The sequence below is a fragment of the Macrosteles quadrilineatus genome, unplaced genomic scaffold (genome assembly GCF_028750875.1).
Source record: "Macrosteles quadrilineatus isolate MER2022 unplaced genomic scaffold, UCM_ALF_1.0 Scaffold_9__3_contigs__length_116548681, whole genome shotgun sequence".
NCBI classification, from domain to species: Eukaryota; Metazoa; Arthropoda; class Insecta; order Hemiptera; family Cicadellidae; genus Macrosteles; species Macrosteles quadrilineatus.
Window position 1 is genome coordinate 111,060,506 of NW_026542602.1, and position 23,334 is coordinate 111,083,839.

The following is a 23,334-nucleotide window of genomic DNA, read 5'->3' on the forward strand; positions in this document are numbered from 1 at the left end:
TGCCACAGAATTGGCAGCAATGAGACCATCTGGGTTTCTTTATCCCAATTTGTGGCTTAAACTACCTCTACTTTGCGGCAGCAACCAAAGCCGTTCGCTTACAGAGCTGTGGCAGGCAATATCTGAGATTTATTATATAGTAATTGCTTTAATTGTAATTTTTTTTGTTTTAATCATTCATTGATTATTCATTGATTGATCTACTATCTAAAGTAAAAATTTACTATATATGGCACTATCACCGGTATTTGGCCCGTGATATCAAAAATCTTTCTAACGGTTTTTACCCAAAAATGTGTTTCCTATTTAATAAAAGTATGTTCAAATAATCATTTAGTCATATTGTTAAAGGAATTTTAATTTTAAAAAATGATAGAAAACTAAATTTAATTATTTCAATGTTTACAATGCTTAGATAAAAATATTTCTATGACACAAAAAAATAGAAAACTTATCATAGAAACTCAGCTATAAATTTCTAAACTTGCTACTTAGAGAAAAGCATACTATTTTTTCGTGTTTTGGCTTTGTGTCTTACTAAACTCCATTATTAGCCTATACTGTCTGTTTAAAACTGTATAATTTGTTAAAGTATTACTTTTTTATCATTTATATCGGTAAGTGACATAAAACCGTCATCGTATAAGGTGGTTGATTAAGGAAAAATCTTAACGAATTAATTGACAATTTATATTTTGTACTTGAAAACAAAATGGGGTTGTGTCATTTTAAAATAAAACAAGTAGTGGGGTTTTTATGTTCATATTATTATAATTACTGTTTGAGAATAGAAATAACAAATTTTCAAAGCCATTATTAAAACATAAGAATACTACAATGCTGAGCTAATAGAACTGCTTTAGACTAATGCAATTTCCCCCCTACCATAAATAAATATGCTGTATTTTATCTTGTATATATTTGCACTTTTTTAATCGATTATTAAAACGCAAAATCAATTATAATGAATTATCAATTGTTAATTGATTTTTGTCTAAAATATTTAATTAATAAAATTGAGTACTTACGTTAAATGAGGAACATTAAATTAATTATTGTAAACCAATACCCACCTGAAAAGAAACAATGACTGAATATTAGGAAATTCTTTCGTTTGTAGCCTTTGCATAATTTAGTAACTTACTGCATAACTAAGACGCACCTAGGTGGCGTCCCCATCTCAAAATTGATTGATTGATTGATTGATTGAAGTAAATTTTCATAACTTTTTTCTCTTCTATGAATTATGACGAAAATAAATATTTCATTGTTTAAAAATAAACTCTACAAGTGTACATACAACATTGAGTTTAGGATTTTTGTGACTGCACTGCATTGTTGTGGTGACGAAATAAACAATGTCATTGCTAACCTTAAACTCCGCAATCAAAATACTAGCAATACTGTCAATTATTTTATAAATTTAATCAAATGGTTCATAACATTGTTTTTCGTTTATTTATAACATTTTACATGTAAGAAGGATTAATATAATGCAGCCAATCTAAGGTTTATTATAATTAGATAAAAATAAACTAAAACTAAATTTTCATCGTACTGTCTGGAAAACGCCAATTTTCAGTCCTCGTAATCGTCCACAAATTTATTGATTTTGGGTAACTTCAAACAGGGAACAAAAAAAATTGTTAATTTTTTGGTTCGATGACCTCAAAGTTTGTTTGAAAATACTGCTAATAACACGATATGTTTGTAAACAATAGAACGTAAACATGGGTGACGACTTTGCATGACTTCAAATTATGTGGTCTAATTTTGTAACAATTTGAAGGTTGTTTCCACAGTATGATGAAAATAGCTGGTTTACACACAAAACGAAAGTGTCTGTTTGGCACATAATCGCATTTCCAATCTCGGTGCCAAAATTGCTTACTAAAAGGAGCTACTAGCTCCTAATGATGCAAACTACTATTTGTTTTAATCAGCTGTCATGCAAAGTGAGGAAACGTTATTAGTCCACACTGTTCACTACTTTTTCTCACTCCTGATGATGACTGAGCAATGAAAATAGCTAGAAAAGTGGGCAAAGTAACATGCTGAGAAGTACTCGTTTTGCATACTAACACAGTGAACAGAAAACCCTATTGTGGGTATACAGTAAACAGTAAAACCCATTGTTTGTATAATTATGGTTCTTAAGTTATTTAGATTACACCAGTTACACCAGTTTGATTATGTTTCGCCATTTGGAGTGAAGGTACTTATTTAGCCTTAATGTCACTGCAGTATAACGGAATTATTTGTCCATAGGAAGAGGATGGATTTAAAAATACTATTGCTCCTAAAGTTTTTAAAATAGAAAAGTTTTATTGACATAGAAATGAAGTAAAGATTATGCTATTTTCAAAGTAAAATAAAAATACCTTTTTTTAAGTTTTGAAAATTACATCACTCAAATAGCGACCATTGAAACGGACACACATTTTTTTAACTAGTCGAAAACGTTCCACTTTATTCAGTAACTGTTCTTTGATTAGTTAAATTTGGCTCCTGCTTGTGGCCTTCAATTCTTCCAGAGTACGTAGTTTTTCTTTGTAAATACATGTCTTGAGGTGATTCAACAGGGAAAAGTCACACATTGACAAGTCCGGTGAACGCGGTGGCCACACACAATATCACCAAACTATGAGATCACATGAAATAACACTCAAACTGCTGCCATAGAGGCATTGGCCGTGTAAGCAGTAGCCCAAACTTGTTGAAATCATATGTTATTGATGACGATTTTCTACCCTTTAAGTTCTGGAATGAAAAAGTCTCTTATCATGTTTACGAGTTCACGTATCGTGCAGGATAGTTAACAGTGACAGGAGTTCTTTTTTTCAAAGGGAGATGGACAATAAACCTCAAATTTTCCCACAGCACACTAAACTGTGTTCCATGTGTTTTTGTTTTCACAACTGATCCTTAAGTTTTAATTAAGAAGCCCGCCTTAAAATTGTATAGTAACTGGCAACCAACACGAAGGTGACGTCTAAAACATCGTTAAGCTCTTGACTCACCACGTTGACTTACCAATTTTTACAAAAGCATCGTATGCTAACATGCAATGATCTTTCGTCCATAGCAGCATAATGGTAACTAAATGGCATTGGATAGGGAGCTGAATGACCTTATATCCGAGTTTCTCCCTCCATCAGTCACCAAGAAATTTGCGATTCAAAAATCTCAGTTTCCTGTGAACCACCCTGCACTTCTGAATATACCTGATAAGTCTAAATGCAAGACTAAAATGAATAAATAACTCCGTAAAATTTATTTTTGTTTTCATTTACTGCCTACTTAAAAGCAGATACTCAGCTTAAAATTAATATAAACTGTTTTTGGTATTTGTTATATAACGTATACTACCCGAAATTAATTTTTGTTAGGACACATTCAACATCTCGATGAAACTAGGGTTTATATTGATCTGTGGAGGGTGGTAGAGAAGGTGTTCTCAGAGACATCTGCCAGACTTGCGCTACACTAAATACAGGGTTACCAATTCAAACACGAAATATCCCCTCAAACTAAAGTCTGAAAACTTCATTCATTCCACCCATTCAGTGTTTCCCTCCTCATCATTTATTAATGTATACTTGCGTAGCTAGGTGAAAACTCATACGAGAATTCAGTTCAAAAATACATTTTATAATTTTATCAATTCCTGGTATTATTCGACAACGATAAAGAGGGGGAGAGTGGGTTTTTCCAAAAGTAAGACCACACATAAGTATAATGAATTATAAGTAGTGATGTGAGAATTCAACCCTTACATTTACCATTTTTATAAATGATATTAAATTATACTAACATTTTTACTTTTCAAGTTATATAATCGCACTTTATAGAATTAAAACTAGGTTTCATAATTTAAATTGTTAAACATAACAAAAGAAATAAAATGTTTTAAATTTTTATGTAATCTTTATCAAAGTTTATTTTACTAAATTGAGTTTTCCTAGGTCATAAATTTATCCTCCGGGTTCAACGTTCAACGTTTTGAACTACTCGTTCCGGTTAGGGACTCGTATGTAGTGCTGAGAGAAAACGACAATAAATTTATAATTTAATTTCACAAATCAATTAGAAGCAATTCAATCGTTTAGCTATGTGCTCATTGATATCCGAGTTAAATAACTAGATTTGTTTTCCTATTAACAATTTTTAATATTGAGGGGAATCAAGTTGTACAGTGTTTATTGACACCCTCATTTTAACAGTTGCGATGTTCAACATATATCGCCTCAAGTATTCATAATACACTAAACAAAGGCCGTTTAGCAATACTTTAATAAACATACGATTTTGGGCTAAAGTGGTATTATGGAAAATATTTACGAGAAACCTAAGGATGTGCCTTTAAACAAAGACCTTTAAACAAAAGTACATTAGCATGTGAAATATTTCTGGCCATTTACTTCTACCAAGAACTGCTGGTAATTTTATGTAGGGAAATGTAGCATTGTTAGGTTGGTAACGTAATCGCGCATGCGAGACGAAGTCTTTATAGTTCCATTGAGGAGTTGGAGCGGTATTAAATAAATATTCTCCACAACCTCTCATACATGTTTGAGGTATCCAAAGTAGAATCACAACAGTTTACAATGCAATCTAGTATTAACATATAATTTGATATTGTACCTGTAAAATATTTTTTTCTTATATTTATCCTTAATTAAATATATTCATCGTTCCTTAAAATAGTGTTCCTAATAGGTAAGAAATCTATTTTATATTTTCATAAATAAAAATGCCACAGACTACTAGTAAACTAATGCAAAATTTTAAGAACAACCATAACATGTTTAATTGGAAGTTTTAAACGTCCCAAAGATGCATTTTTTTCAGAATAAAGTGCGTTTATTGTTGAAATAGTACATTAATTAATTATTTGCTTGCTGAACTCAAAGATTTAACATCAATAGGAAGCTTGTTTATTTGTGTGTATAAAACAAAAATATGACAAAACTAATTCAATAATAGTTTCTCTTCATAATGCAAATACAGTTATTTTTCAAAAGTATATATTTTGCACAATCACTAAATGTATTGATTTCGTTAAACTTTACCACACGTTTTAAGTAAAATAAAAAAAAATCTGTAGTAGAAATAAACTATGCAATTATGTGTTCAAATCTATAAGTTAATTTACATAATATATACCAACATGGATAGTTGAATATTATCACGAGGCTTTTATTGAAGTAAGTAACCCTGACATAAGAGACTTTGCTTTTGTTTGTTTTATATATGTGGAGTAATGAAATAATAACAGCCAAAATCATTATAAATTCACAGCATTAGAACCCAGTGCAAGCACGAAAGTTCAATCCATAGACCCTTGAGCATCCTAATAATCACTAACAACGTTATAATAGTTTACGCAACGATTGCGTTAACACTAATTACGCGAGTTGCGTACACTTCTTTGCCTAGGACAGTGGTTTAATTACTAGATATCACTACTAATAGCTTCTAAGAGAGGTTATGTTTTCGTTTACAACCTCTCATTGCCACTGACAGTGATGCAATGGAACATTGTACCAAACACTAATTCCACGGCTCAACAATTAAATTGGCCTGAACAGCTGATTAGTTGAAGTTCAAATCATTACAGTTTTACTTCTTCACTCTCAATCCTTGAACCGCATTGGTCAGTTACCCGTGTTGTTGTGCGTAAAACTTTGCTGTTATGAAAGTAAACAATGCTGTTATGTGAAACTTTTTAATTCTAAGAATTATTGAACTGAAACGTCTACTTTAAAATACCCTCGCGGCAGCAAACCTACTAAGTTGGTGAGTGCAGAATTTTACTCATGCATATTTTTAAAATAAAAATATAATTCTATCCTAGATGACATTTCATCGGGATCCAAAACAAAAATGTACACTAGAAAATTAAGACAACTGTTAAGCTCGTAAGGTGTACGAACAGCGTGTTTATGTAATATTAACCTATAACCCAAATGAAAATTAGGTCAAAATAGACTAAACTAATAAACAATTAATATCAATTTATGATCGACGTGTGGTATAAAAATGATCTTAATTTCAATAAACTGGTTCTTTCTTAAATCAATATCTCAGGACTTAAACTCATAAAAAGATATTTTATCAAGGGAAAAGTTTATAGATTAAATAATATCACTATATTCATAATACCCTGCCGCAACAGACCTGCAGAATAAGCGAATTTCCATCTACCTGGCTGGAATTCCACTAAATTATTCCCTTAAATTGTCAGATTTAGTGTCTATTTAAATAGCATTCACTTTGATGATTACTTAGGTTTGCTGCTACAGGGATGAAAATACTGGGTTAATTATTGCAATATTAATAGCTTAGTATGAAGTAAACAAAATTTTAAAATTTCATTAAAATATGTCCATAGACAAGGAAGCTACAACAGTTCATTCATAGCAGCGAAACTATATAAAAAATTACCAGTAACAGCTGTGTGTTAAAATAAATAATACAGGTAAATATTACAGGTGATTCTACAGGACTAAAATTATTTTTATGAAACATAATTTTACAGGATTGTATATTTAAATTTAAAAGTCCTGTAATACAGGCATTGTATTACAGGGGTTATATGAAACAGGCCCCAATCCTCACCTTATTTGGATGATTTCTGAAAATCAATTGCCATCCTGCTACTTTTTATAAACCTGCTAAAGCTACTCCTAAAAATTTTAAATTAGACTTAGAGTATCACTTATTGCATTTACTTCTTCCCTCACTAACATTCCATTTCAACAATCAATGGATAGTAACTACATTTTTTTTGCAAAAAAATAAAATATTTGGGTATTAGGAAATAGTATAAAAATAACACTTCTTAAAGCCATTTAATCTGAAAAAATATATGAAGCACTAAAAAAAGTTTTATTGAAACAATGTTTCATCAATTACAACTATTTATGAGTACGATTTAATCCGCCTCAGTATTGCTGGAAGATCTAGCTGCGCTGTTTGAGCCATGCGCTTTCCTATCTTCAATTTTATACGAGTAGTCTTTGTGCAATCCGTTTTGTGTTCCAGGAATATTGCCTCTTAAGAATTCTTTTGTTTTGTAATATTGTCCCTGAACAGAGATCTGTAAAGCTTTGTTAAGTTGTGTTCTGTTCAATTATTTATACCACCGCAACGACTTTGACGAGTATATTTACTTAAGAATTGTATTAACAATGGTATTAGTAGAATTTAAGTTAAAGAGCTATTATAAACAGGTTCTATAGAAAATTAAAGTGGTTCCCCGTTAAACGAAAATTAGAGTTTATTTACCAATCCGGTTATCATTTTTGGTTGCTAAATAAATGTTTTAGTGCTAGTGACAGTTGGTATTTATAATGTCCGTAGTGTATTGCTTATTTACGTTAAGCCCCATTTGAGTATTGTAGTGGTTTGAAGTATTATTTTAAATTCAAATGAACCAAATAGGAAACGAAGATTTCTTATTATTGTATCATAAAAGATTACAGATTGATTTTTTGCCGAATGACATGGTCGATCAGTCGATGTATAGTTAAAGTCAATTATACTTGTATAATCTATTACACCAACTTTTGCATTCTGTATAAAATAACACACATTACGAATATAAGGTTATTGGTATTTTGTCAAAATATATTTTCAATGGATAATTTCTGATAATCCTTACTTATTTATTATATCCCCACAGTAACTTACCAAACCTAGTGTGAGAATCTGCATTTATTACCTATTTAAATAAATCACTATTTTGATATCAGGCACATATCAAGCCGAATCATAAACCTATAAGGATTATGTTTATAGAGAACTTGATTCAGCTAAAGAGTCTACAAATACAAAACCATCATATTCAACAATGTAAGATTTTATCATTGCACTCATGAAGGGGTTTATCTTGCAATAAACCCTGTGTTCTCTCTTAAATCTATTCGAGTCCATTCAACGGAAATAAACCTAAATCTTCTCGAATCATATTGGTTATTCATATTAGATTTGCAATTCAGTAAGGGCAAAACTAAAGTTATTCTTCTTTCCTTTTTAATTGGGCTTATATTTAAAACTTTTAGAAGATCCGTCATGAAATCACGGAAATTCAGAAATCACAAACGTGGCTTAGTAGGCCTATGATATATTACTGTCATAGGGGAGTGTATACTTCTAAATAACCTTTAATTGACCAAATTCTCCAACAAACCAGTATTCCTTACTTTCTCAAAAAACTAGACAACATAATACTGTCTAAAAAAGGATCACAGAAACCATCACAAATAACATGAATTAAATCGTATTAATTTTATAGTAAATGATGTATTCCAATTTTATTCCGAGGATTCCCTGTGGTTCTAATAGAGTTTTGGGATAGATCGCTTGAACATATACAAACTAGCAAAACACCATACATATATTTCCCATTAGAAAATAATAATTAAAATCATAAATAATGTTTTAACCAGTTAAAATCGCATTTAACCACCTTCTCCCAGAAACATCTCACGAAACTATTAAAACTGTTGAGGCCCAGGTGAATCTTCAGTGTTAGATAATTTGTCGCTCATGATATTGTATTGTAGGAAGGGCGGACTCAGATCCCAGCACGTCAACCGAAGCTTATTGTGCATACCCCCCTTACCACTAACTAGGTAAGCCTATACCCGTGTCCTTGACCAGATGCAGAAGCTTATGACCAACGTTCGCATATGGTTGCCCTTCTCCTATCGCTCATCACTCATGGTCAGTTTTAGTACTTTTCATCATTTTAAATTTTATTATTATATTTTAAAATTTTTTTTCCTTTTCGAATTTTTGGGCTATTAGTTTTTTTTTTTTTTTGTTAGGGAACGATCGTTGGCCCTATGCAAGGAAGAGCTTTTCTTAGACATCATCATACCCCAATATCAATTTAATTAGCATTTGGGTCCAGAACTATTTCACTTTGGATCGAACCATAGCAATCTTCAGGGCATTCACTATAAGCACTTAACCTAGATAAAATTGGTCAATCAAGTGGTTTGTGCATTATCAATTGACTTGAATAATAACGAGTTTTCGAGTTATAAAGTATATAGCATTCAACAGAGAATTATAACAACTTATAACCAAGGTAAGGTTCCCTTTGCGTTTAAGGCTTTACACAAGTCGTGAGGATTTATCGCAAGGAGCGGTTTCAGCAGGTTTAAGGGCGACTTTGAGCTTTACAAACACTATACAGCCAAGTTGACGTGTAAGTTGAACCCTTCTAATACTCCCTCCCGACGTTGCGGAGTTATTTGCTTTTCTTCCCTTCCCCGCTGTTGCTCTTTTAAGGGAAAATATTCCCAAGTAATTATTTTACATGATCAGTTGTAAGATAATTAAAAAGCCTATTATATCAGAGATCATAACGTTTATGGAACTATTGTATTGGTTCTGCGATTGTTATATCGTTGTAAACGATCAAGCCAGCGTATATATCCACCCTAATGGCGGCGCAAAACGAAAAATGTAATAGCTCAGTTATTTTTATTGAATTTCCAATGTTGGGGCGTCATTGCGTTTGTCTTAAAACAGCCAATAAAATATCATCCTTGTGTGTTTTAATAAGATTAACGGTTTATAATTATATTTGTTCAAGAAACTAACACGGTCCTAATTTTGATTTTTTACATTGGAAATCTTTTATGTTATTTTAATAAATTAGTAGGACTAGTTTAAAAATTCATGCGTATTTTGAAGTTCTATGTATCACGGTTATTAAAAAAACAATTTTTGAACAATTCATAATGGTGGCGTTGAGAGTAACCATGACTTAAAACAGATTAAAATGTGATAATTGAATTTGTAACTAACCCAGAAATAACACCTTTTAAACCGGCAAAGAGTAACGAAACGCTCTGCACAACCTATTGAAATTTTAATTCCAGTTTGAAATATTGTAAGTTAACAACTGGTATTCCTTTTGGCCAAAAAACAGTTTTGAACTTGTTTACAATAGTTTACATATAATTTTGTTTATAAACAAAACATCATTGAATACAATTTTTAAGAGTGTTGAAAAAATTATTTTACAATCATCATTTATTAGATAAATCAAATGCTTTCCTAGTGTATTGGTCAAACATATGAGTATTTAACAAACAAAATATTTTTTTTTTCTTTTTTGTGTTCCCATTTGTAGTTTTGGATCTTCTGTTGTCTGTTGTGTTGTCAATCTCATCATAGTTTTGTAATAGCATAGCTTTTATCCATTGGCTTAGAAAAAAATTAAAATCGAGACCTGTTAAAAACTAGAAGCAAATTTGAATCTTATTCCAATTAAATGTTCATATTATCAATGTTATTTTGAATCATTACGGTATTTTCTTTGTTGTATTTTAGTTATATATTTTTAACTGGGTAGTGTATATATTTATTGCTACTTGAAAATTATGCATGTGGATTTTAGTGTGACTTAACAGTTTTCTTCTAGAAAGATATATGCATGCAATTGTTTTTCAAGTTGTTAATTTTATGATGGTTGGAAGAAACCAACTTAAAACTGTTTTGAAAATTTTCTCATCTCTAATATATATTTAGTAAGGTTACAGAAAGTTAGATAGGAACCTTACAAACTGCAGCGCGTCACAATTCTCCCTTGTTTAATTTCTCTCTCAACCGTGAATTCATTTCCTACGTCTTAAGTTGAGCTAAAAGTTGTGCCCCAAGTTGCGCTATTCTCATAATTAACGTATTCCACGAATAACTTGAAGTAACTTTTAGGATATTTTTAGATCTTTGGAACGAAATTTTTCTCTACAAAATATAATTTTTCAGGTTTTTTGTAGGCTACCACCTTAACTGGTTTATGTTGGTTCTACTTTAAATGAAACTTGCCTAAAAGTGTGTGTATTACATTTCTTTATAAAATGTATATTGTATATTAACAAGCATTAGCTAAATCTTTTCTTAAGTAAGCAAAACAAGAGGTAAACAATTTCATACAAATATAAAAATGTGTGAAACATTCGTATTGTGAATTTTTTGCACGATGAATTTCTAAGCCTCGATCGTTTTCCTAAACTAGAGCTGGTACCGAAATGCTTTGGTTTGGGCTCAGTGATAAACGGTACTAATATGCGAAATACCATAATTTCTTTAACTAATTGCAATAATCATGAGTCATTTAATAACTATGTTAAAAATACAAAAGGCATTACCTACCAAAATATGGATATTTAAGCTATAATTCTGCATTATTTCTTTTAAATTCATATTTAAATTGACGTTTCAACCGTTTTGAAGTGCAATGCATTTGTGAACCCATTAAACTATATGTTATTAAAACAAAACATTGCTGGATTATACAGATGAATACGTTGTATCTGCATGCATCATGAGTGTCACATATGATATTTTCATTCCGTCATATTTCACCTGTGATGTAAGTTTCCCACATAAGATCCAATCTGTTCCAATCTCCGTCGTGTGAGCCTTGGATTAATCAAACGTTGGCTTCTGAAGTTCCAATCACCAATTACGAATGTGTCTCAGTCACCGTTGGACATTCTCTAGATCAAAGGACCGGAGATAGACACTCATGGGTCGTGATCAAGTAGTGTACATCTGAATAACCTCTTATGGAGTAGTAAAGTAGTCGTTGATGATTCTGATATTTACAATAATGTCTTAGTATGTTTGTTTTACCGAAAGATAAACTTTTATGAACAGTAAAATATTTTGATGAAAAGCCTCTGTGACTCCCGGGAAATTGGTTTTTTTACTGTAGAATTTTGTTCAGATTGTTTTGATTTAGAATATAACTGCTACTTTTTATGCGCAAGAATCACGGTAATTTTATTTCTTTGTTTTTAGTTGAGCTAGGCTGAATTGATGGTTGTTTTTATGCTTTGGATTGTTATACTTTAACGACCGGTAAAAAAATGTTGCATTATTTGTAGAATCAACAATATAAATTTAAATTGTATATAAAGGTATAATATTTGTCAGTATTCAACAATTTTGTACTATCTTAAATTCCTAATGGATTTACGGTTCCAAATGTGTACAGCATAAAAAAAATTGCATAAAAAAATGTCCTTAGTTTAAAATCTAGTCTTATTAATGATTCTTATTTAATAAAATGCAGACAGACAGAAAGACAGACAGATGGACAGACAGATAAACAGAAATAGAAATATGCCTCGTTTCTGCTTCTTTAATGTAAAAAACGTAAAAATAGCCTAAAAATATATAATTCTGACCAATGTACAGACAAACCTCTAATTTTATTTATAAAGAAATATGTTTGCAATATTAAATGTTTTCTAGGGCGAATATGTGATGCAATATCAATTAAGGTTCCTCAATATTGCATTATATTAATTAAGGTCATTTAATTCAATGTACAATTTTCTCTACTACATCTGAATATATTTTATATTTTTTTACAATGTAAATGTGTAATTTCTGATACTTTCTAAAATGAGATTTTATTGTAATATGCTGTGTGTAATTAATTAAAAGTTCAAATCCAACTAACTGTTTAACGAAGCTGCTCAGCAAATTATATTTAAGATAGATATATATTATAAAGTACTATTATTTCGTAATAATTTGGTACAAAATAATATTTTATTCTAAATATATTTCATGGATTACTATGTCATTTGAAAATTGTGTTTCACTTACATAATATCCTACTTAAAGGTATTAACATAAATATAATCTTTTAAAACTCACCCTTCGCATCACTCGAAGAGAGAATGAAGAAGTCTTCATTTTGTAGAAGTTCTAGGTAAGTCGAAGAGGAAAAGAACACTTCTACCTGAAAATTTAAACAACCCTTAATAAAACAGCATCAAAAGTATGTACGATAATAGTAGTGCAGTGGTCTTGAAATATTTTTTTTTTTTGATTTAGTTGGAAAAGGATTCAAATAGATACGTATGCTCGATGATGTTTAGTCTTATTTCTTTAGTCTATTTTTATATCCGATGATTCAATTAAAACAGCAGCTTTGTAGCTCTTTAAGGCCCTGGATGTAAAATTAATAGTTATTTGTGCAACTAGTGATAAAAGTGAGCAATTGACTCACTCGAGAGAAATCCTTACTCACGAGCCGTAGGCGAGTGAGGAATGGTTTCTCGAGTGAGGCAATTGTACTTTGAACCCGAGTTGCACATTATACTTTTCCTACAGTTACCATAAAACAAATAAATTGGTGAAAAAACATAACCTATTTTTACACAGAAGTGAACTTTTAATATAACATTTAATGTGAAGTGACAAATACAACAGTACAACAGCTGACTAGCTGATTTACAGCCAGTGCTGCCAACGTATTTCGCGCGCATACGACGTTGCCTGCATGTTACGCGCTCACTATTTCGTGCCTTCACGTTGCAAATCTGGAGTGAGACAAAGTAATTAGAGTAAGACAATGTTAACATTGTCTAACTGATGAGCGAATTGGCCACTTTGCTATCTCAAATCAGTGAGAGAACATGTACATTGTTAGGTAACTACAATTTGTAGGAAAAAGCAATTTTTCCACATTGGTTAAAAGTACAGTGGTTAGAGACTCCATTTACCTCTCCATTACCTCTCCATTTCATCCATACCACTGGTTGCCATTTTCATTAACAACGGTGATCTTGTTTTTCGGTAAAACGCTGAGAAATAAGGCCATTATAATACAGAGATGGACCAGAGACATACACCACAGACATGCAAAATAAAAGACAGGTTTGAGTTATTACATTTACTATGCTAACCAAATCAATGTGCAGATAAAATGTATGTTTTAAATATTTTTAGTGTCACCAAATTGTATTATATCTTATTTAACTATCGCGCAATGATTATGCCGTTAGCAGTAACGATTTATATTTGCTTAATTCCAAAAAATGGTGTTGCAATGACTGTATAGTATAAAATTAAGTACCAGAGAATATTCCGATAAAAGGTTGAAGTACTGTACAATACGCTGGCTATGAACTATTTATATGTTCATAACAAAGAATAAACAAAGAAAATCGTAAACAATTCATGATAGTTTTGATGAAACTTTTCACTCAAACATGTTCAAATATTTATAGCTTAAACGATCATTTAAATCCAAATAGAATATTTCATGACAAAAATATATTTACAAGTCATTGTTAGGAATATAGTTAAACATTACACATTTCCAAGAAACTAAATCATTTACTGTAGGAAAAATATTAAATTTAATACGACTGTAAAGAAAGGTGCAACACCAACGATTAGCTGTACAATAGTGATGTGTTGAAATCTAAAAAAAGATTCTTATGTTCTTTATTATATTTAAGCTATTCTAATACCTTTAAATTAATTTGCATATCAACATTTGAAATTTTCTTCTGACTACAATCGGACCGTCCCCCTGAGGTAGCGTATCACTGAATAATGTTTAAAAATGGCATTTGTGTCCAGTGACTTTGTACCTAGTTTTGTAGCTCTATCTTTATTCATTATTTATCATTTAACCATCCTTGGACCCTTTTCCACCCTGGTTGATGGACAAAACTAAAATTTTAACTAAGAGTGGTCTTTAAAAAACATTGTCTTTTTATAATCATACAAATGCAGTTAGAAACCGTACATGCAGAGTGACTGTAAAATTTTGTTGCATTGTTAACTTTATGTTACATGCGGTTCACTCTGGCTATCTCATTTCCATCTCAATTATTGCAAACGTATTTTTAACCTCAGTATTTAAAATCGGGATGTTGTGCAAATTCTGTAATGATCATTGTCTACGATAACGTTAATATTAATACAAACTTTCTATTTTACATTGACCAGTGTTCTAATCATATTTCATGTCCATTTAGGGCTAAGATGATAAAAATATTAAATATATCGTTTTACATATCAAAGAACTTAATTATATAACTTGGTTTTTATTAGGCCTACAATTTCTTTCAGGATCATAAGTTTCTTTTGTGTATCTATTATAATTGTTTTAACACAGGAAACCCCGAACATAGAACATGATCTGTGTAGAAACAAAACATATACTGTTATTTATCCCAACCATCATGGTTTGTTTAGTGTCAACGTCTAACGTCTGTATCTTTTCAGCTGTGTAACATTTGTCGACAGTCAATCGTAAAGATCGTGTTACCTTTATATAAAACATTTGTTCTACATACTTCATTAACTTTATAATTTACCTCGATAATGTATATTATGTAAACTGTATATTTTATCAAGTATTCATTAATAAAAAAATATTCTCATTACGTTTCATAGCAATTGACAACTTTATTAGTCTACACAAATTCGTTTTCTGAAACAAAATGTTTTTTCCAGATAAAATGTTTGTCTAGTTTATGTCTTTTATAACCATGAATTTGTTGCAGTGTCACTAAATCTATTACTCATTCTTTTATTAAGTTGAAAAATTACTCAAAAAATATAATGTCAAAACTGTTTAAAAGGTGAAGTAGACTTAGTTTTAATGATGAAAATGCTATTGGTTAAATGATTTTATAAGTTCAATATAGTACGGGAAAGTGCAAAGTTTTAAGGCTGCAAACAATCTTTTGCGAAGTATGATACAATTTATACTAAATTCCGTTATATCCACTTCAAACATGTACAATTGAAAGCAACATTTGGATTTGTGCCAGAAGCTAGTACTATTAAATAAACAAGTTAATAAATTTCCTTGCAGAAACTTAACCAAGTTATATGTTAACAAAGGACCGCCTAAATACATTCCTTAATCATTGTTTAGAATATGTTAATTTCAAAAATAATTATGAACACCAATGCTTTGCATAAAAAATGGTATTCAACTTAACAATTTGAATTAAATATATGAATAGAATTAAACTTATTTTAATTTTTCCATTCTTGTGTAAGTAATTTTTATTTATTTTTTAGCTTGGAAACGCAATAACTGATGTGTTTAACCATACATTGAATTTTAATAATCATAATGTCAACGTACTACGTATAATAGCTACTATGAATGTATAAGATATTCATTCCTTAGAAATATTGTAGTCAAATTTTAGGAAACTTAATACCTTCTATTATAACATCGTTCTATAAACACCTATGTTTACCTTCTGTAAACATTTATGGCATTAAAAACTAATGTCATTAAAAGCTTATTTGACAAGGAATTCCACTGAGGTATAATAACACGAGACATTTGAAGACATTTCCTCAATGCTTGGATGTGACAGGATCCTCAGATTCTTTGTACCTGCAATATTATTGGGTCAGACCTGTCCCAGGCATTACTGGTTATCTCTATGTTCAACAATAAACTGACTATGCTGATTAGGTCACGTTCCAAATCTTGAATCTTGAAACTAGTTGCATAATACAAAAATGTAGACAAATATAAATTATAATAATTAAATTTTTAAATACAAATAATACTTTCAAAATACATAGCACTAGTTTTGTTAGATACCCCAGTTTTATAAGTATTGTTATTCAGGGATATAAGTTTGCTACTTTATTTCAAATATAGATATGACAACAGCAATAGGTAGGTCTACTATCTATGGTACTAGTTTGTCACTTGGTCTTATGCAATAGGTAATACATTTTTTTATAAGGTCAAAGGTTAGATTTGATTTATGATAAGTTCAAGTCAATGTGATTATTGACCTTGTCAAACTTGACGAACAAAGTTGCGTTTGTTCTATGACATTAATATTTCATCGGAAGAGAGATACGTGCTTTTTAATTACGTTATTCGTATGGTGTTGGCTATATGGTATTGGGTCTATTTATATAGTTTATTTAGTATTATAAATAATTTTTAAAAATGGGGCTAAGGTTATTTAATTAATAATTTGTTTAAGAGTTAGTAACTGGTGCTATCTTTTAAGTACCGCAAACCTTTTTGAACGTAAAATCTTGGTTATAGTTTGATCTAAGTTAAATATATTGGTATAGCATTTTTTTATATTGGTTGTGAGTATGTTTGCATCATATGTAAAATATTGTCATCGGACTTTATTCAACTAAAAAATCAAAAACCAATTAAATTAATGAACACGTTGTATTATTCAATGAAATAAGATTTCATTTTTGTAATGCCTGCAATAATTAAAACTATTTTTACTTATTGATCTATTAAATAGTTATTTAGTAATTATTTTATTTACCACATTTCTTACTGCATTTACTGGTTGCAATAAGTACTCCCACAATAATCCGAGTATTAATTTCTTAGGCTGTTCCTGTAAATAAATTATTGGACCTATGTGGTTATGATATTATATACTGATTTGAATTAGTAATTTAGGTCAAGTAATGTATCTTGTTAATTTATTAAGCTAACGAATAACCACATAAAAATTTCTGTGGAAAGAGTTTTTTTTTTTTTTTGCTAGAAACAACATACATGCAAAATTAAGATTACCAACCAATAACTTTCAGTACACTTTACAAAACAGTATCATTATTAGTAACAGAGAAGATTCTCAGGAAGGCTAATAACCACGCCCGAAGGGAGACATTATGCTTGCCAATAATGGCAACTCAAACAATAGACCTTGGCCCCAAGGTATAAACTGGCTGTGTTGGGTGCACACAATGCAAAACACCAACTATACCTCTTGTTACTAAACCACTGACAATCGCCACTTACAATTTGTTTTATCTTCAGTTTAAAGTTTTGTTTGTTGTATTTTTGGAGTTTTGTAGTTGCTTTTTTTTATTTTTTCATCTTGTATTGTTTAATTATCTCAAGTTTATAAAGAATTAAATTTGATACTCAATAAGGGAACATTCATTATTATCGATGATATATTTTGATGTATCGATATTTTATTTTTCGATCCGATATATCAATATTAACGAGTTGAAACATGCCAGCTGATAACTACGAAGAATATGTATTGTTTAGTAACAAACAATAAAACAATGGTATTTAAATTAAACTGTTCTAAACTAACCTAACATAACTAACCAAAATTGCTGTACCATTTCAAAATTCCGTTTGATATTCCCCACATGCCTTCTCTGCTATCAAATGGAATTTTGAAATGGTGCAGCAAGTTTTGTTAGTTATGTTTTTAGCTTAGAAGAGTTTCATTTGTTAATCCATATATTATTATTGCCTAAACAAGATCAGTCGTCAATTTGTAATTTAAATGTGTTTGAAGATACAAACACTGAAGGAATATGGATCGTAAAGGAAAACAAAAATATCGAATAAAATCATCGTTAATAATTGATGTTTCCTTTCAGAAAAGTACTTTAAATTTAACAGAAGATGGAAGTCCGGATAAGGTTGTGTTACAACTCAGATCAAAAACTGCGGCTAAATTGTTTTATCAACATAACTCGATTATGCCCAGAAGATTACTGTCTTTAACAAATCCAACGTGTAACACATCAACTTACCCGAAATATGACTCAGTTTTATTCCGAAGACGATTACATTTACAGAAAATATCGATGTCGGATGCAAGTGTACATCGGTTCCCCGACCTTTGTTTTGTGTTATCCTGGCAATAGGAGGCCATGTTCGTTTAATTTATCTATTTCGTATTTTCTATAATACTAGGCAGTAAGATATCATAGGACACTTATATCTTATAAAACAGTCCTATTTAAAGCGTTATCAAGAGTATAGGTTCTACACCATGATAAATGTTCAATATCAAATTCTCCAAAAGAATATTTTCTATTTTTACACTTTTATCTGATAAAGTCATCGACAGTGACAAGTTTTGTTTCTCTTTGTAGCCAAAGCTTTTAGGTGAGAACGAGTGCTGCGACACAGTGAACTGGTCTAGACAGGTTCTTTACAGCTTATTTTAAGTGCATCCTTTGATTTTGTCCCGTATTTATCTTCTCACGATTTTTTCCACTAAAACTCTATAAAATCTGTTCTGCCGTTGTACTTAACAATATTAACAAATATTTTGTTTTAACATTTTTGTGTTTGATGACATTAGTGTTATTTAAGTGAAATGTTTTTTGTTTGATGATTAGGATTTGACGTGTTATTGCATGCTTTGCTTTCCTCCAATATTTACAGAAACATCTAAATATTTAAAAATATACTTTCTACAACTATATACAATTGCTATCTAATACATTGTACACCGTTATACTAACAATACAATTTGACATTTTGTTTTTGAGTCTGTTTTATTTTTACTATTAATTTATTTTTACACAAACATATACATGTACATGTATACAGGGCGTTTTATTGGGATTTGGTAGTTCAATTTAATTTACAAAATATTCTTTTAAAGTACATTATCAAACATACTGGTGGAGTAGTCTGAATTGAGTTAGTGGATTGGACTAGATTGAGTTAGTGAACTGAACTGGATCGAGTAGAAAGTGATCTGGATTGAGTTAGTGGGCTGCACTGGATTAAGTTAGTGGAGTGAACTGGATTAAGTTAGTGGAGTGAACTGGATCTAATTACTTGACTTAACTGCATCGAGTAGCTGGACTGAACTGGATCAAGTAGCTGGACTGAACTGGATCGAGTAGGCGGAGTAAAAAGGATTGAGTTACTTGACTGAACTGGATTGAGTTAGTGGACTGAACTGGATCGAGTTAACAGAGTAAACTGGATTAAGTAAGTGGACGGAACTAGATTGAGTTAGCGGACTGAACTGAATCGAGTAACTGGACTGAACTGGATCGAGTAGACGGAGTGAACTGAATTAAGTAAGTGGATTGAACTGGATTGAGTTAGTAGACTGAACTGGATCAAGTTATAACACTGAACTAGATCGAGTAGAAAGTGAACTGGATTGAGTTATTGGACTGAACTGGATTGAGATATCGGGCTGAACTGGATTGAGTAGCTAAACTAAAATGGATCGAGTAGGTAGAGTGAAAAGGATTAGAAAAGTGGATTGAACTGGATTTTGGTAGTGGACTAAACTAGATTGAGTTAGTAAACTGCACTGGATCGAGCAGGTGAAGGGAACTGAATTGGGTTAATGGACTGAACTAGATCAAGTAGAGGGAGTGAACTGGATTGAGTTAGAGGACTGAACTGGATTGAGTTAGTTGACTGAACGGGATTGAGCTAGTGGATTGAACTGGATTGAGTTAGTTGACTGAACTGGATCGAGTTAGTGGACTGGATTGGATCAAGTTAGTGGACTGAACTGGATCGAGTAGGTGGGGTGAATAGAATTGAGATATCAGACTGAACTAGATTGAGTTAGTGGACTGAACTGGATCGATTTAGTGGACTGAACTGGATCGAGTAGGTGGAGTGAAGTAGATTGAGTTGATGGACTAAACTGGATTGAGTAATTGGGCTGAAATAGATCGAGTTATTGGACTGAACTTGATTGAGTTAGTGGACTGAACTGGATTGAGTTAGTGGACTGAACTAGATCAAGTAGTTAGAGTGAAGAGGATTGAGACATCGGAATGGAGTGGATTGAAGTAGTGGACTGAACTGGATTGAGTAGCTAGATTGAAATGGATTCGAATAGTGGACTGAACCGGATTGAGGTAGTGGACTGAACTGGATCGAGTAGGTGTATTGAACTGGATCGAGTAGGTGTACTGAACTGGATCGAGTAAGTGGACTGACCTGGGTCGAGTAGGTGTAGTGGACATAATTGAGTTAGTAGATTGAACTGGATCGAGTAGGTCGGATGAACTGGATTGGATAGTGGACTGTACTGGATTGAGTCAGTAGACTGAACTGGATCAAGGAGACGGACTGAACTGGATCGAGTGGCTGGATTGAACTCTATTGATTAGCTGGACTGAACTGGATCGAGTAGGTGAAGTAAAATGGATTGAGTTACTTGATTGAACTAGATTGAGTTAGTGGACTGAACTGGATCGAGTATACGGAGTGAACTGGATAAGTAAGTGGAATAAACTGGATTAAGTTAGTAAACTGAAATAGATCGAGTAGCTGGACTGAACTGGATCGAGTTGAAAGTGAACTGGATTAAGTTAGTGGACTAAACTAGATTGACTTAGTGGACTGCACTGGATCGAGCAGGTGGAGTGAACTGGATTGAGTAGCTAGACTGAACTGGATCAAGTAGGTGGAAGGGACTGGATTGGAATAGTGGCCTGAACTGGATTGAGTTTGTGGACTAAACTGGATCGAGTAGGTGGTGTGAACTGAATTGAGTTAATGGACTGAACTAGTTTGAGTAGACGGAGTAACTGGATTGAGTTAGAGGATTGAACTGGATTTAGTTAGTGGACTGAACGGGATTGAGTTAGTGGACTTACCTGGATTTAGATAGTGGAATAAAATGGATCGAGAAGGTGGTGTAAACTGTATTGAGTAGGTGGAGTAAACCGGATTGGAATAGTGGACTGAACTGGATTGAGGTAGTGGACTAAACTGGATCGTGTAGACGGAGTGAACTGGATTGAGTAAGTTGACTGAACAGGATTGAGTTAGTAGACTGCACTGAACCGATTAGGTGGAGTGAACTGGATTGAGTTTGTTGAGTGAACTGGATAAAGTTAGTAAACTGTACTTGATCGAGTTAGTAAACTGAACTGGATCGAGTAGGTGGAGTGAAGAGGATGAGATATTGGACTGCATTGGATTTGAGTGGCTGGACTGTACTAGATCGAGTAGGTGGACTGAACTGGAATGAGTTAGTGGACTTAACTGGATTGAGTTAGTGGACTGAACTGGATCGAGTAGGTGGATTGAACTAGATTGAGTCAGTGGACTGAACTGGATTGATTTAGTGGACTGATTTGGATCGAGTTGCTGGACTGATCTAGATCGAGTAGGTGGAGTAAAATGGATATAGTTACTGGACTGAACTGGATTGAGTATGTGGAGTGAACTGGATTGAGTTGCTGGACTGAGCTGGATAAAGTTAGTGGAGTGAACTGGATTGAGTTAGTGGACTACTGGATTGAGTTATTGGAGTGAACTAGATCAAGTTAGTAGACTGTACTGGATTGAGTAGACGGACTGAACTGGATTGAGTAGACGGACTGAACTGGATCGAGTAGACGGACTGAACTGGATCGAGTAGACGGACTGAACTGGATCGAGTAGACGGACTGAACTAGATTGAGTTAATGGACTGAACTGGATCGAGTAGGTTATTGGAAAGCTTATAAGCCAATCATGCTACAATTATTAAAGTTAGATTTGCTCCATTACTATATTTATGAATTATTGAAACTGTAATACTTTCTATTATACGAACACACATTAAATATGCCTTTTCAATTTCAGAAAACATAAACATACTTACAATTTGAAAGCTAAAAACCAAAATATTTTTTTAATCGTTAACATACATTTGTTTATTAATAGTTAGTGTGGAGCTGCTTAAGGAAATCTTACTCTTGGAGAGAGACATTATGCTAGCCAATAATGGTAAAAGGGCCGGCGCGCACTATCCCGACCACGACCACGACCACGACTCCGACTGGTCGGATACGACCAGTTTTATAATAGGAATAAATTGAACAGCGCGCACTGGTCGACTGGTCGGACCCTGGTCGGGCACTGGTCGCACGACCAAAATTTTCCAGTTTGGTCGGGCCCGACCCGCTGGTCGTTGCAGCCAAAAATAGCATACAATGTAATGGGACGACGCGCACTACCCCCGACTTGCCTCCGACCCGACCAGTACACCACTCAACCCCCAGTATTCCTAGATCAATCAAACGGTATAAGCACTAGTTTTTTGCGCCGGTCTGTGAAGTGACTCATTTGGTAAAATGTCGCAGGATTTTGACACTTTTGAAACGTGTCTTCATATTGACGTAGCTCTTCATAAAATGTTCCAAATTGCCCTTTCAGACCTAATAGTTAACATTGGATATACCCAGTATAGTGTCTTCTTCCGCTTAACCACAGAAAACGTACTACTATACCCAGAATGCCAACCGCATGGTAAAAAGCATTAAGCGGTTTGAGAGAGCTTTGCCTGTCAATCCGTAGGCAGCGCCACCATCGTTGCCATGCAATAGCATAGCAACGCTGGTGGCGCTGCCTACGGATTGACAGGCAAAGCTCTCTCAAACCGCTTAATGCTTTTTACCATGCGGTTGGCATTCTGGGTTATAGTAGTACGTTTTCTGTGGCTTAACGTACTTACAATACAAATGCACCATAACAACAACTTCTTCAACAATCATCTTGACACTGAAGTTTGTAAAACATTCGTTGCCTTGGTCGGGCCGTGGTCGGGTCGTGCACTGGTCGCATGGTGAATGACAACCACTGGTCGGGCGTTTGGTCGTGGTCGTGGTCGTGGTCGGGATAGTGCGCGCCCGGCCTAACTTAAAAATAGATCTTGGCCCGAAATTTGAAACTGGCTGTGTTGGGGTGCAAACAATGCAAAACACCAACTAAACCTCATGTTACAATACCACGCTATTTAAAATTTGTTT

General features: G+C 32.6%; 1 protein-coding gene across 2 annotated transcripts in view; it reads right to left on the bottom strand.

Moving 5' to 3' along the window:
- LOC129002832 (neo-calmodulin-like) overlaps positions 1-23,334 on the bottom strand; it is a 106,818-nt gene that overhangs the window by 63,045 nt on the left and 20,439 nt on the right. For both annotated transcript variants that reach the window (XM_054430923.1, XM_054430922.1), the window contains exon 2: positions 12,694-12,778. In XM_054430923.1, the coding sequence (XP_054286898.1) occupies positions 12,694-12,732 (39 nt within the window). In that variant the 5' untranslated portion in view covers positions 12,733-12,778. The remainder of the gene's footprint in view (positions 1-12,693; positions 12,779-23,334) is intronic.